The sequence below is a fragment of the Pyxicephalus adspersus genome, chromosome 2 (assembly GCF_032062135.1).
Source record: "Pyxicephalus adspersus chromosome 2, UCB_Pads_2.0, whole genome shotgun sequence".
NCBI lineage: Eukaryota > Metazoa > Chordata > Amphibia > Anura > Pyxicephalidae > Pyxicephalus > Pyxicephalus adspersus.
Genome location: NC_092859.1, coordinates 105,378,461 through 105,392,323, shown reverse-complemented (window position 1 = coordinate 105,392,323; position 13,863 = coordinate 105,378,461). Strand labels below are relative to the sequence as shown.

The 13,863-nt window shown below is 34.5% G+C and overlaps 1 protein-coding gene across 1 annotated transcript in view; it reads left to right on the top strand.

Moving 5' to 3' along the window:
* The first annotated feature begins 5,422 nt into the window (after nt 1-5,422).
* The window catches only part of LOC140322486 (cadherin-related family member 4-like), a 29,840-nt gene continuing 21,399 nt past the window's right edge, over nt 5,423-13,863 (top strand). Inside the window, exons 1-4 of the mRNA XM_072399048.1 lie at nt 5,423-5,559; nt 6,065-6,214; nt 11,691-11,876; nt 13,496-13,581. Coding sequence (XP_072255149.1) covers nt 5,484-5,559; nt 6,065-6,214; nt 11,691-11,876; nt 13,496-13,581 — 498 coding nt within the window. The 5' untranslated portion in view covers nt 5,423-5,483. The remainder of the gene's footprint in view (nt 5,560-6,064; nt 6,215-11,690; nt 11,877-13,495; nt 13,582-13,863) is intronic.

The following is a 13,863-nucleotide window of genomic DNA, read 5'->3' as shown; positions in this document are numbered from 1 at the left end:
TGTGACCAAACCTTAATTACACAGTAATTTTAGTACTAGTTAATACATTTATTTGTGTATATGTATTTATCTTTCCAGTATGTTTTGTTCATAAATGTTTGAATCCTTATCCATATGTAATACTTTTCCATTCATTGCAAACCTCAGAGTCCATGAAAGGACTGAACTGAACAAAATAATTTGTGAACAGATTTAAATAAAGATATTCTGTGTTGTTATTAAGGAGCCTGACTCCCTTCAGCAGTGTTTTGGCAACTAATTGGCGTCATAATTCCTGCCTGAATTGTCCTACCTGCTCTCAAAATTGTCATGCAGAAGAGTGCAGGATGCTGTGAAAAGAACTGGGATCCTCACAAAAGTTGTGGGTGCAAAAACCTATTATACCCCCCCAATCTATTTCTCTTTTACCTTTACAATCTCTAGTCTATTCCCCCTTTACTATTACACCCCCAAACTATCTGCAAACATCTATTATACCTCCCTAGTCTACCCCCTTTACTATTATACCCGTCTAGCATATTCTATCCTTTACTATTACATCCATCTTCCTTAACATCCCTCTTAATATTACACCCCCCTGGTCTAACCCCTTGTACTATTTTAGACTCTCCAATCCATCCCCCTTTACTATTACAGATCCTTAGTCAATGCTCACTATATTCTTACACCTTCCTTGTTTACCCCTCCTTACTATTACCCTCCCCCCTAGTCTACTTTCTTAACTGCTACAATTCTCTAGTCTATCCCTCCTTTACTTTTACATTCATCTATACATTCCCCCCTTTATTAATACACCTGCCTATCACAATTCTGCAGATTGTCTGGTGAGCCCAGGCACAATATATGTACATAGACAATATAAGGAAGAAAGGAGGGCCATGTCATTCAAGTCAGGCAGCACAGCTGGGAGCAGTGACAGGGTCTCAAGGGCTGCCCTTAGTGGCCATGGCACCACAAGACATGATATTGGTTGCATTGTGGGCAATTCATATACCATAGCATATGTTATTGGGAATAAAAGTACAGTGGCTCAGAGGTAAGTGTTCTGGCCTTTGCAGTGCTAGGTCCCAGGTTCGAATCTCAGCCAGGACTCTATCTGCATGCGAGTTTGCAGGTTCTCCCCGTGTTTGCATAGGTTTCCTCTCACATTCCAAAAAAACCCCCCAAAAATTGACATATCACCATGGAAGGGGCATAGATTGTGATCTCCTTTGAGGGACAGCTAGTGACATTACTATGGACTTTGTACAGCTCTGCGTAATATGGTGGTGCTATATAAATACTGTGTAATAATATTTACACATTGAGCCCATAGGGAATTTTGGTTGAAATATCAGAGATTTTGGTATTTTTTAAGCATAAAACATTCTCTGTAAGATAAGGATGTGCCAATTAGTAAAGACAATCGTAATTATTTATTACACTGCAAAGTCATGGTTCAATTAGTGGACAGGTCACACAAGAAAATGTAAAACTGAACTGAAAATAGTTGAATCTTACTGGTTGTGCGCTATAACAATCCTGTATGAATCCTGAGGCTGGGAGATCCCAATAATGAATTTTTGGTTTCATAATGATATTTTTGTATTTTATTTCTGTATTTGTTTGACATTACACATTAATACACAATTCAAGGTAACATCTCCAAAGACAACAGTATTATTTGTTAATAGATGATCTTGTAAACAGTAGAAATTACTCAGAAAAAGTCCTAATACCCATTACTCACTAAGCATTGTAGCAACCAAACTTCATACATTTTTAGATGCCAACAGGTAACCTCAAAAATGTGAGTATTGACTATCTAGTATATTATTCAGCATATTCCCAAACAACTTCCTACATTAGCAAATGCTTTGACGTACACAACATGTTCAGCTGTGTTGACTTGCTTGGTAAATAGTTGTTCACAAATCAATCATGTCATGTTTACCAATTGTGAAATATGAAGATGTCTTTCTCTAAAACAAAGAAAGTAATAATCTTTTGTATGGTTGGTTACATTAAATATCTACATTGTTATGGCATTATAAAACATGTTCTAACAACCTTAAAAAATAAAATAGTTGTAGTTTGCGCTATGTTAACTCTTTGCATTGTGTGCCAACATCTTTGCATTGTGTGCCAACAACAGAATTACCTATATAACAGCCAGTTAGTGCTAGATTTTGGGTTATACGGCATTAAAGAAAAGGAGTATTTGTAAACACGAGAAGTTGTTATATTATCCCCAATTCCCAGGATAGCTTTGCTGTTATTTAGATGTATTCTTTCCCTGTTAGAAAACCCTGGGTCCATGTCAAGCCCCCACAAAGGCTTACCAATCATATTACTTAAATTAGAGTAACAAATAGATACTTTCTTTGTGATACTGAGACAGGAAACATTACAAAGCATATAGTTATCTTTAATATAATTCAAATAAGGCATAATTTAAAAAACAGCATATGGAAGTTTTCTAATTCTCTACATTCAGCAGGTGGCTTAAACAAGAAATGGCCCGGGGTCTGTTAGAACTTCTAGTCTGAAACCCTGTCTGACACCTCACCACTTATAGGGAGAGAATACAAGTGCAATTGAACATATTTACTGTTGCTTTGCTTAAAGCTTTTCAACATTATTAAATTCCAAATGCATGACTTGTGTAACTGATCAGTGAAAAGTGTTTAATAACTTTATGCTTTTTTGGATTGGTTTTATACATGTAAGTAAAACTGTATTATTGGTGGAGGCAATATTGGTAACTATGCTAATATAGAGAGAACTATAGAGGCTACTCTTGCTCTATAATGATAGATCCACACCCCCATCTTGATCCTTCTCATTAAATAGGGAGATTTGTAGCTGTTGTTTACTGGACTCAATTAGGCTAAGTTCCCTAAAGTAAAATTAGGGAGAAAATGTTATGAGGATCACTTACAATTTTTTTTTTTGCAGACTTTGATAAGTGACAATCACACACCCGTTAACTGTAATCTTCAATATGCTAAAGTTCAATGTATAAGCTGTGGTCCCTTTTTCCAGCATGCATTGAATAGCCAGAGAAGCCTTGTACTTTTTTAAAAGAAGACAATGAACAAGCAGGTATGTTTTATTGCAGAAGGGACACTGCCTGGAGCCATACTCACCTGTGCACTGATGGTCTCTGGCCCTTATGTAAGTATAAGAGTATGATAACATACTAAGAGGGAGATATGAAAAACAAATGCCAAAGGAGCTGAAAAAATAGGTTTATTGAATATCTGGGTCCTGAGCTGTGCCTGCACAGAAGCTGGGAGACTTTCCAGAAAAGCAAAAGACACATTAGTCTTTAAAAAGAAACTTTAGTCCTTTAATGTAAAAAGATTTTTTTTTGTACTGACAGATGCATACTATTTAAAGGACAAAATGGCAACAGTAATATCCAATTAGGCTGCACGTACAGTACATTGACAAATTATTTTGCTGTCTGCACTTCTATAGACATTTGGGGGTGTAGAGGATAAAACCGTTTATTCTAGCACTGGGCCACCAATGGAGAAATAGGTAGCCACATGGGGCCCTGGGTTACTAGCTGTTTTAGAATGAATGTTTTAGAAGGTGCTCATTATGCCAAATGTATTTGTACAAGAGAGGCATCTCCTTGTGTATATAACATCCCATATGTATAAAATATACAGCTGAGTTTGTTGTTTGTGCAAACAGAAATACACAAATAGTGGGGTGATTTGCCTCATTTGTGCTCTATTTTTAGGACTTTTTTAAATGTGAACAAGTGAAACAATTTATTTATACAAAAATGTTTTGCAGTTTTGCTTTTGAAACAATGTAATTGTCTTGTTATATTATTTTGACATGAAAATTGTGAAACCATTCAAATACTTTTGTTTAAAACAGGTTTACTACTGTTTAGTGACTTGGAAAATATGCCACTTTAAATGATCACTAAGGCTGAAACATTTTGTTCAGGCAATGGTTAGTGGGTGCTAAAAATGTATTTTTTCTTTTTGTTATATATCCACTCAGTTCAGTAATGACAACCTAGTGAGAAGAGATCTCTCTAAATTGAAGGAAGATTACCTGTCAGACAGCTATCACCAAAACATGTGATCTCATTAAAGATTTCCCATCTACTGCCGTTTAAGGGACAACTGTTGAAATGTGTGTAAACCTTAAATCTTTTTCAGCATCCTTTGCTGTATGCTGTTCTCAAACAAATGACTTATGTTATAAATGTGTTGCACATTTTCTTACCTGGAGATGTTATTAAAACCAGCACTTCCTGAACCAAGATGACAACGCAAAACCCTTGCCTGAAAAATAGCTGCAGTGTTGTCAGCCTATTTATTGTGTGTGCTTCTTTATTTGATTATTGGGCTTTCTTGGCAATAGTTTAGCATTGTCAGCAACACAAAGTAAGTAGGAAATGAGGAAGCAGGCTAGTGCTTCAAAATTCATTGGGATACAAAAATGTCAACACCAGGACTTTTTGAAACTTTATGTATTTATTATGATCATTTGAATATATTTGAATTACAATTTGTACATATATTTTTATATTGGTGGTCCAGGTATAAGGAATGACATTAAATAGAGTTTTTCCTATAGTTTTTCTGTAAACCACAACCAGCCAACAGTCCTTTATTTTTTTTAAATAGGCTACATTACCCCATAATAGATGACCATGACAGAGGGAGGGTGGGGCAGAGAACTATGATGTAGCTGACAGTTCTTGAGGTAAAACATGGCATGCCCTCAGCTCCACAGGCATAAAGGTTAGAGTGAAATGTTATTGGATAGTTGTTTTCCTTCCAAAAGTTGGGATGACAATCAACCACAAGACTGACAGCTAAACAATTTTCCTGGCATTCCTTTTACTGACCAGCACACTAGTATACTGGCTATAGTAGTGGCTATAGTAATTATAGTAGCAGCTCCCTGCAGACCTAAAACTTTTTTTAAGGGGTTCGCCCATGCTTGTTTAAAGTAATAAATATGTTATCGCACATTACTTTATACTGTAAGACTGTTTATAATATGCTATTCTCTTTCAAACGTTTATCCTATAAACAATGTTTATTAAACTGTAATTCTATTTCGACACTTTCTTACCAGAGGCCATTAATGTTTTGATACCTGGAACAACCTTAGCAGTATCAGAATGTGTCAAAGGTCAAATCACTGGCAAAGTTCAGTGATCCATAAGATAACATTTGATGTAGAATGGTATAATGTTTATGTGATATTCTGTGTATAATGTGATAGTACATCACTGAAATTAGGTTGATCTTTCCAAACACAATGAGAGCTCTGCACCTAGAGAAACATAGCAACCATAGAGTCAACAAATTTGAGCCAAGTGTACACAATTTCCTATTGGGCACTTGCTACAACTATGTACATAGTACATTAATATGTTTGTTTTAGATCAATGTGAAAAGAGCAGCAGTGTGTCACACAAAAAGGAAAGAGAAGAATCTTGATCAAGAAAATCAGATGCTAAAATGAAACACACGTGTAGCACCGACAGCATGGTGGTGTATCTACAGAAAATTCTTACGGTTCTTCTCCTTGTAACAGGTAGCTTCTGTCTAAAAACTGTTTTGAAATTTAAAATTGAACTGTTCATTGTATGCTATATAGATAGCTGTACACGTTTATAGATGAAAAAAAATCATGAGTTCTGCTTTCAGATAGCATGGTTTGCTTAGCTGGCTTGCCAAGATGAGTATGACAATGTTTGGACTCAAGCTGAGGAAAGAAACACCACCCACTGTAATTATTCTGTGTACCAAATGGCTTAAAGCACAATATTCAAAAATGAGGGGTGCGCTTATAATAAGTCAAACTATTTTAAACCTGTAGAATGGGTTTATATATCATAGAAGCTTAAAAAAAAAAAAACTTAAAGGAGAAAACTGTGTTTATAATACATTTCGTAGAAACAAGGCTGTTGTGATTTCAGCTTCCAAGTGTTTTCCAACATGATACTACATATGTTTATGAATTGCTTAGTACATTTGTCCTAAGAAAATCTTTTGATTTATATATAGTTTATAGTTAAGTATCTATTTTTGTTGTTTAGGAATATCTCAAAGAATATCTGCAGTTACCTTGATCCCAGATAGTCCTATCGGCATAGAAGAAGGTAGAACAACAAATCAAGTGATTACCACAGCATCTGGATGTAATAGATATGACATTTTTGGTAGTGGACCTTTTAGTATCGATCCAAGTAAGTGTAATGTTATTTGTATTTATTATTAGTTATTCAGCACTCCTTTGTATTCTTATATCTAGGTCATCATTCCATATGGCTGTAGGCATTAGCAGTAATGGAATGATTTTTTTCTAACTCAAATTCTAACTCCTAATAAAAACATGTATTTATTATATACATGTATAACGGTAACTTCTTGTAATTTATACATGCCGATTCCTATATTATTTATGTAATGATCCTGATTTACAAATGAATATATAAAAGGGTAGAAGTTGATTACAATGATGGACTTGCATTTATAGCTTGTATGAGTGTGCAGATGTTTATGTACATGGACAATATGTCTGAACTGTTTTATTGAATCATATAGTGATCAATGCACTTGGTGCCATTGCTGCATATAGATAAGACATATAAAATCAATATTTTCACATGCACTGGTAAAAAAAAAGTCAGGTACTAAAAAAAAGTGAAAAGACAAATTACCTAATAACTAACAAGGCTGGGAAATTATAACATACAATCTACTGAAAAATACAGATATGCGCTGGTGTATGCAGATAAAGTTTAGTAAATCAAGCCCACTGGCTGCATTCTCTGATATGTAATAATAATATTAACCATTATTTATGTATCACCAATATATTTCATAGAGCAGTACAATACACACAGTTACAGAAGACAAATTTGCATACTTGACAAGTACAAACTATGCCACAGGAAAAGAAGAGAACCCTGCTCAAAAGGGGTCAAACCCCAAGAGGTATATTATATATATTAGTGTTAGAGATTAGTATACAATAGGAGGAGCATATCGAATGGTGGCTTATCAGTGATGAGGTAAGAAACAGACGAAAGTGGGTGGGCAAGGTTAAAAAGGTAAGTTTAATGGACTTCCAAATAGCTTGGTTAAAACAAGCCTAGTAAGAAGAATCTTGAGCTTATAGTTATCACAAACAAAACAGGACTTTTTGGGCACAAAGTTTAAAATAAATGAAAAAATAACTTTTATTTTAGAAAGTTTAAAACACAACTAAAACATTGACAATATAACTACATATGAATAAAAACAAAAATATTTTCACATCATAGCAAGGTCTCATATAGGTCAGATGGAGTTTTTGACTTTTCTTCTACGCGTTTCGCAAGTTTAAACCCTCTTCATCAGGAAAGTATTGAGACCTAATGATATACAAGAATGAACAGTGTCTAGTTTACCCTTATTTCATAACATTAGTAAATCCTTTCAAATATGAGTTTCCTACATACCACTTCTTGGAAAAAGGTTGACAACAACACTCTAAGGTGGGTATCTCCTCCAAACAAAAGGAGCACTGACTTTTAGCAAGACAGTAGAGTGGTACAGGCTAGAAGGCGAGGATTATCCCATTTATCTTTTTAACCACCTGGGCGTTACACTGATGTCTAGATTTCTGTACCAAAAGCGTTACAGGTTTTAATGAATTTTTTTTTTTTAAATTGTAGACCTGTAACTTACAGAAATATGTCCGAACAGGGTTCTAGTAGATATCATGAATATAAAAGGCTTATCGATAATAGTAACTTTTTTTTGATGGGAAAAGTACGGGCTTAACGGTTGGGAGGTTAATAAATCACCTACAATTGTTTACAAACAGTTTTTAGGATATTCACATTTCGACTCTAAAGGTAAAAATTGCAAAGTTTGATTGTAGTAATATTAATGTTTTTCATCTTAATTCCTATTACAGGATGTGTGTGGATACTTTTATAGACTTGCTAACGTTCACCTAAACTTTTTGAACAATGTGAATAGCTGTGATTGATAATGATAACATATTATAGTAATATAGTATGTTGCAAGTGTAGGAAATTATCTTAAACTAAATATATTCACAGCTAATATATAACAACGGGTAGCTCTTTGGCATGTTATAGGGTAATAGCAACCTATATGTTGTATTAGTAGAAGTAACTCTTATATGCTCTATTTGTCTGTTTTTAAACACATCATTAGGCATATGCTTTGTATTGGAAAATTACTTCAAAAAGAGTCGATATTAATTCTATTCGCTTACCAGAAAAAGCCAGTATTTTCAAATGATGTTACAAAAATAAGCAACTGTTCTCAAGAGGTGTTATCAATAATTCTCACACAGATGGCATTTGGGATTTACCTTCCTCGTGTTGCAGCCTAGGGGACACAGGGAGCACATATTGTGTCCATGGCCAGGTGATCTAAATAGATCGTCCGCCATTGGACAAAAAAATGCTATGCGCTCCTCATGTCCCAGAGATACAAAAAGGAAAATTAGGAAATACTTATTGACAGCATATTTACAAAGAATATACGATTTTACAGTATTGAATTAATTTTTAACTAAACAGTACATTATTTCACATTCTTCCACAATGGATACATTCGAATCATGCCTAACAAATGACAACATTTGGGTCAATAATTTCAAATATGAAAAATTCAAGCCAATCAAGCCTGAATTAAGCTGATAAATCCATCTTGCCTCTTTTTGAAGGAGCTCCTTATCGAAATCTCCCCATCTTGCCTTTGGGGAGAGTTTTTCGAGGGCAATAAATTTAATTTTGTCACTGTTATAGCTGTGGCAGGTTCCCATATGGAAAGTCAACCGTTTTATAATTTTACCACTGGTTATATTATATACATGCTCGTAAATTCTTTTGGTTTTACCTACGTAGAACCTGCCACAGCTACAAAACGGAAAATAAATCACTCCTACAGTGTTACAATCAATATGTGAACAGGGAGTGAAGTGAATGGGTATATCGAAAATATCTTTATCTGTATGAATCCACTTACATTGGTTGCATTTTTTTTGTAAAAAAAGTACCCAATAGGGCACCTTCTGTTTTCTCTTTCTTTGTCATAGGCACAGAGTGACTTTTCACCAACTTATCTTTTAGTGAAGGTCATTTTTTGTAGGTTATCTGGGGGTGATTTCATATATATTTCCCAATTACTGGATCCATTTTTTTAAGAGTGGCCAGGAATTCTCTAAAATGTCTCTCAATGTCTTATGATTTTGTGAGTACCTTGTGAATATATTGAAACAAGGTTCTAGATTCACTTATTTTTTTTAAATAATACTTGTGATCTAGATTGGGACTTCTCCAATTAGGACTGGGCTCTCCAGTATTCTTTTTTAGAATTTTTTTGCTATAGACCTTAGATAAAAGTATATTTCTTAAGTCTTTTGCGGCCGTCACAAACTCATCTTCTTGTGAGCAGATATGTCGTAGACATAAGTACTGCGAATACGGAATACTGTTTTTGAGGGCGGTCGGATGAGCACTATTCGCTGACAGGATATTATTGCCTGCTGTATTTTTTCGGTATAATTTAGACATCAATTTTAAGTTGTATCTATTAGTCTGAATTTTATCAAAAAATTCTTTCAGCTCAACTGTTGAGCCAGTCCAAATTACAAGGACATCATCTATGTACCTTCTCCACAATAGGATGTGGGAGAGGTATCCAGATTGTCCGAGAACAAATCTCTCTCCCATACCCCCAGGTACAGGTTGGCGTATGTGGGGGCACATCATGTCCCCATTGCCACAACCTGCTCCTGGAGGTAGGTTTGTCCATCAAAAGTAAATATATTTCTATACAAACTGTACTCCAATAAAGCCAATATAAATTGGCCTTTTGGCCGCGTAGTTTTACTAAGTTCACATAGATTTTTAAACATATATTTCTATAATGGTCTTTATTTAATATAACAACATTACCACCCTTGTCTGATGGTTTGATTTCAATTGTTGTATTATTACGAAGATTGTCAATCGCTTGTAGTTATTTCCTAGTTAGATTGCTTGGACACTCTTTTTTAATTTTTAAATCCATAACCGCCTGTGTGACTTGTTGTACAAATGCATGTATATTTGGGTTTTGTCGTAAGTTAGGAAATCTACTTGATTTCGGGGTCATTTTCCACTCAGGGTAAATGTATTCAGGTTTTTTCTTTCTTCAATTAACTGAAGATCATCATAATTTGTATTTTCCTCATATAATACAGTTAAATCCTTTAATATTTTAAAGTCGATAAGGTCGAGATCAGCCCAATCCTTTAGGGCTCTCTCTTCATCTTGTGGTTTGTTATCAAAAAGTACCCGATAAAATAATTTTCATGCAAATAATTGAATGTCTTTGACCAATTCAAATTTGTCAAATGTATGTGTAGGACAAAAGCTGAGGCCTAATTGTAGGACCTCAGCCTCAATTGTAGACAAAGGGTATCGTGACAGATTTATAACATTCAATGTGTCAGGAGAGGGGGAAGTTTTACTGTGGATTGGTCGATGAGTCCTGCCTTTATGGGCCCCATCTGGGTTGGTTGTGTGACTAAAAAAGGAATAGAATTAAGGGCAGATCCTTTTGGCCTAGTATCTGCATTGTGCATTGTGTTGTGGAGGAAGCTGGTGAATATTGTGCAACTGCCTCTGTGTCAAATGTATGTGAAAACTGTGTATCAGAGTCTGAGTCTCTTATCTGCCTATTACTCTCCTTTTGCTCTTTCGTACGTTTTTTATGTTTTTGTTTTTCCTGGCCTGAAGAGTCACCCTTTTGTCTTTTTACACCCTTTTTTTGTAGAGGTAGCAGTGTAGTGAAATTTCAAGTGAGAGGAAGCTTAAGAAGAGTTTTCTGGTTCGCTTTCGTCTATATTATCTGACTGTTCTTCCTTTATTCTTCTACGCATTAATCTAGAATATCGTTTGGGTTGCTTTTGCCATTTATATGCCCTACCAGTAAGAAAAACTTGCTGGTCCTTTAAGAACTTTTTTTCTTTATTAGAGAGAGGTTCAGAATTGAACTTATCCAAAAAGGTTTTAATTTCAATATTTCTTGTTTCAAATGTTTCAGAAGAAAGAATCTTAGTATATTTTAGAATAAAACTTGTCTAGTTCTAGCTCAACTTTAGTGAATTCTTCAGAGTGATATCTTGTGATATCAAAATTTCCATATGTTGGGTAGAACATTGTCTCAAAGTTTTCTCCCATTCATCTTTATTCGATGTGTCATTTTTTACACTATGAAAAATCTGTACCCTAAGACCCTTGGGATTACAATTTTCAACAATGTATTTTTTCAGAAAATATATATTTTCTAGTATTCAATAGATTTCTTTTTATATAATCCTTTCAGTTTGTAAGTAATTGCATTGATTTCAGATTCTTTTTTCGTTTGTATAACAGGACTTACAAGTGCATGTATTAGGGTTTGTAAATGTCTGCAAAAACCAGGCTTTTGCCTGAAAATGATCCTGGATGCCAAGTTGTGCATAGTAAGTGTCCAGGAGCAGCAATACTTTTTTTACTGCAGGTCTGAACAAGCCTTAAAGCGGACCTAAAATAAAATGAATACTTTGCTTAAAAGGATAAACAATTTAGATTAATATTGAGTCAAGTGTTAATTTGGGACGTTAAATATTTTTTCTATACTTGTTAGTTTCAATGATCTGTATTGTTACAGTTTCTGGAGTAATTACTGCTACGGTGGATTTTGATTATGAAGACAAAACTAAACCTATAACTTACAACATGAGAGTTGAATGTGAAGGAGGTTTGCTTTCACCCAGGAATTTTAAATCTTTTACTGTCAATATTAAAAATGTTAATGAGCCACCGGAATGTGCACCACGTTTTAAAGCAAAAAAAGGTAAGTCTATCAGATGTCAGTCACTTTTTTGACACTAAAAATTTATTAAAGAAGAAAATTGAAAGGAACAAAGGAAAGGAAATTGAAAGGAGAGGGACAGTAATGGAAGGAACAATACAGAATAAACAGGGCAAATATTTTAAGACAAATTGAAGTAAACTACAGCTAAAATAACTAGGTTAAATGTTAAATGAAACACAAATGCAGTAGCATTGATTGCAAGATGTATCATAAATCCAATTTTTTCTTTTGGAGCTAAAAGCTATATTAAGAGCTCATTTACTTTAGAGGTTTTATAGCCTTTTAGTTTTTGGCCTTTTTTTACATAACTTCATGAAGTATGTTTTCACTGAACATGGCTAAAGGAGCTGAGGTTATAAAATGCAGAGAACAGGACACCTCAAGCTCAATTTATACATTTTTGCCATTTTCCATTTCCACAATCCATCCACCTTTTATGTTATTTTGCAAAGCCCCTGAACTTAGTATTGTCACCATAATTCCTCAGGGACTCAGGGACACCTATAAGAGAATTCTTCCAGATAAAATATTTTTAGGTATAGGGAACTAAAAAAAAAAAAAAAAAAACATTTATCTGAAAAAAAAGTGCAAATTAGCATCTGAATATCCTTCATTAGTACCCCAATAGTTTTTTGTCTTATGTGACACTTTTACACATTTACACTACATTTAAAATCATCACCTCACACTTATATTTTAATGTTAAATTTGGAAGAACCACATGCATTTTTGGGACACACTGCCCTCATTAAAGCTCTCCAAGTCTGAAAAGGTTACACTTTCATTGGAAAAGTATTTTGTATCTCCTGTGTGTTATGCCTGATGTCTATGATGTGCAAAATTAGACTTATCATGGTCACACTTGCTAAAATGCCAACAATTTGTGGTATTTATATACTAGTTACAATTTTACATGCACTTTGAAATAAAAAGGTTAAAAAATGTCATCGACTTTATGACTTAGATTTTTAAAATTTCAGGAACTTTAAATAGATAAAAAGTGCATTTCTTCTTGTCAGTGCTATTGTGTGCTAGGGTGTAGTTAAGGTTTATTGTTCATTCCCAGGATTATGATTAGGAAGTAGTTAATAAAGAACTGTGATTTCATTATAGATCCATATCCCCCTCTCCACAATAATGTATGAGCACTGTTCATTGTAATGCTAGGCCAACATAATAAGCACCACCAGGGAATGGGTCTGTGGCAGTCCAGGATCATAAAAAGTGGGTTGAATAGAACCTAAAGACTTTTAAATCTGAGAATGGGTGATTTGGTGTACATGAAAAACTGAACTATCCTCTCCTCAAAACTTAGACTTGATGAGGCCTTTATAACCTCATTATTGGGCATAAGAAACTAGGCTTACCTGCATGAACATTGCTAAATAGCAATGAACTATACATGTTGAATTTGGGTACATTTGTGTTTTTGCAATTGTAAACCATTTTGCATGGTATCATATCATGCTAAAATACTAACCTCTAAATTCATATTCGGTTATTCATAGTATAGTCCTTTAAAAGTTGTTTTTTCCTAAGTAGGATTTCAAGCTGTTGTATGAAAAATAAATAATTGATTTTTTTTTATCATTATTAAGATAATAGAACAATTCGTGAGGATGCTCCAGTGTATCGCTCTCTGTTTTCAGTGCCTGTAACAGATCCAGATGGAGATGATCTTACGGTAAAAATTGAAGTTATTTCAGAACCATAAGGCAAGGTTAAAATCTTATGTCTGACATCTAGGGACTGCATGGGATAAGGATCTCAGCTCCATTTGTTTCTTTCCCTTTTAGCAGTTCCTAGCTATTATGGACATATGGACACATATGGAATCAATGACTGATTGTGAATGGCCACTGTTCACTCTTATGAAGGAGAGAACAGCTAGGGGGGCACTCTTCCTCCCCCTTCCCCTCTCTATAAAACATTATAATGCTGTGTATACATATAGCAATAAATTATC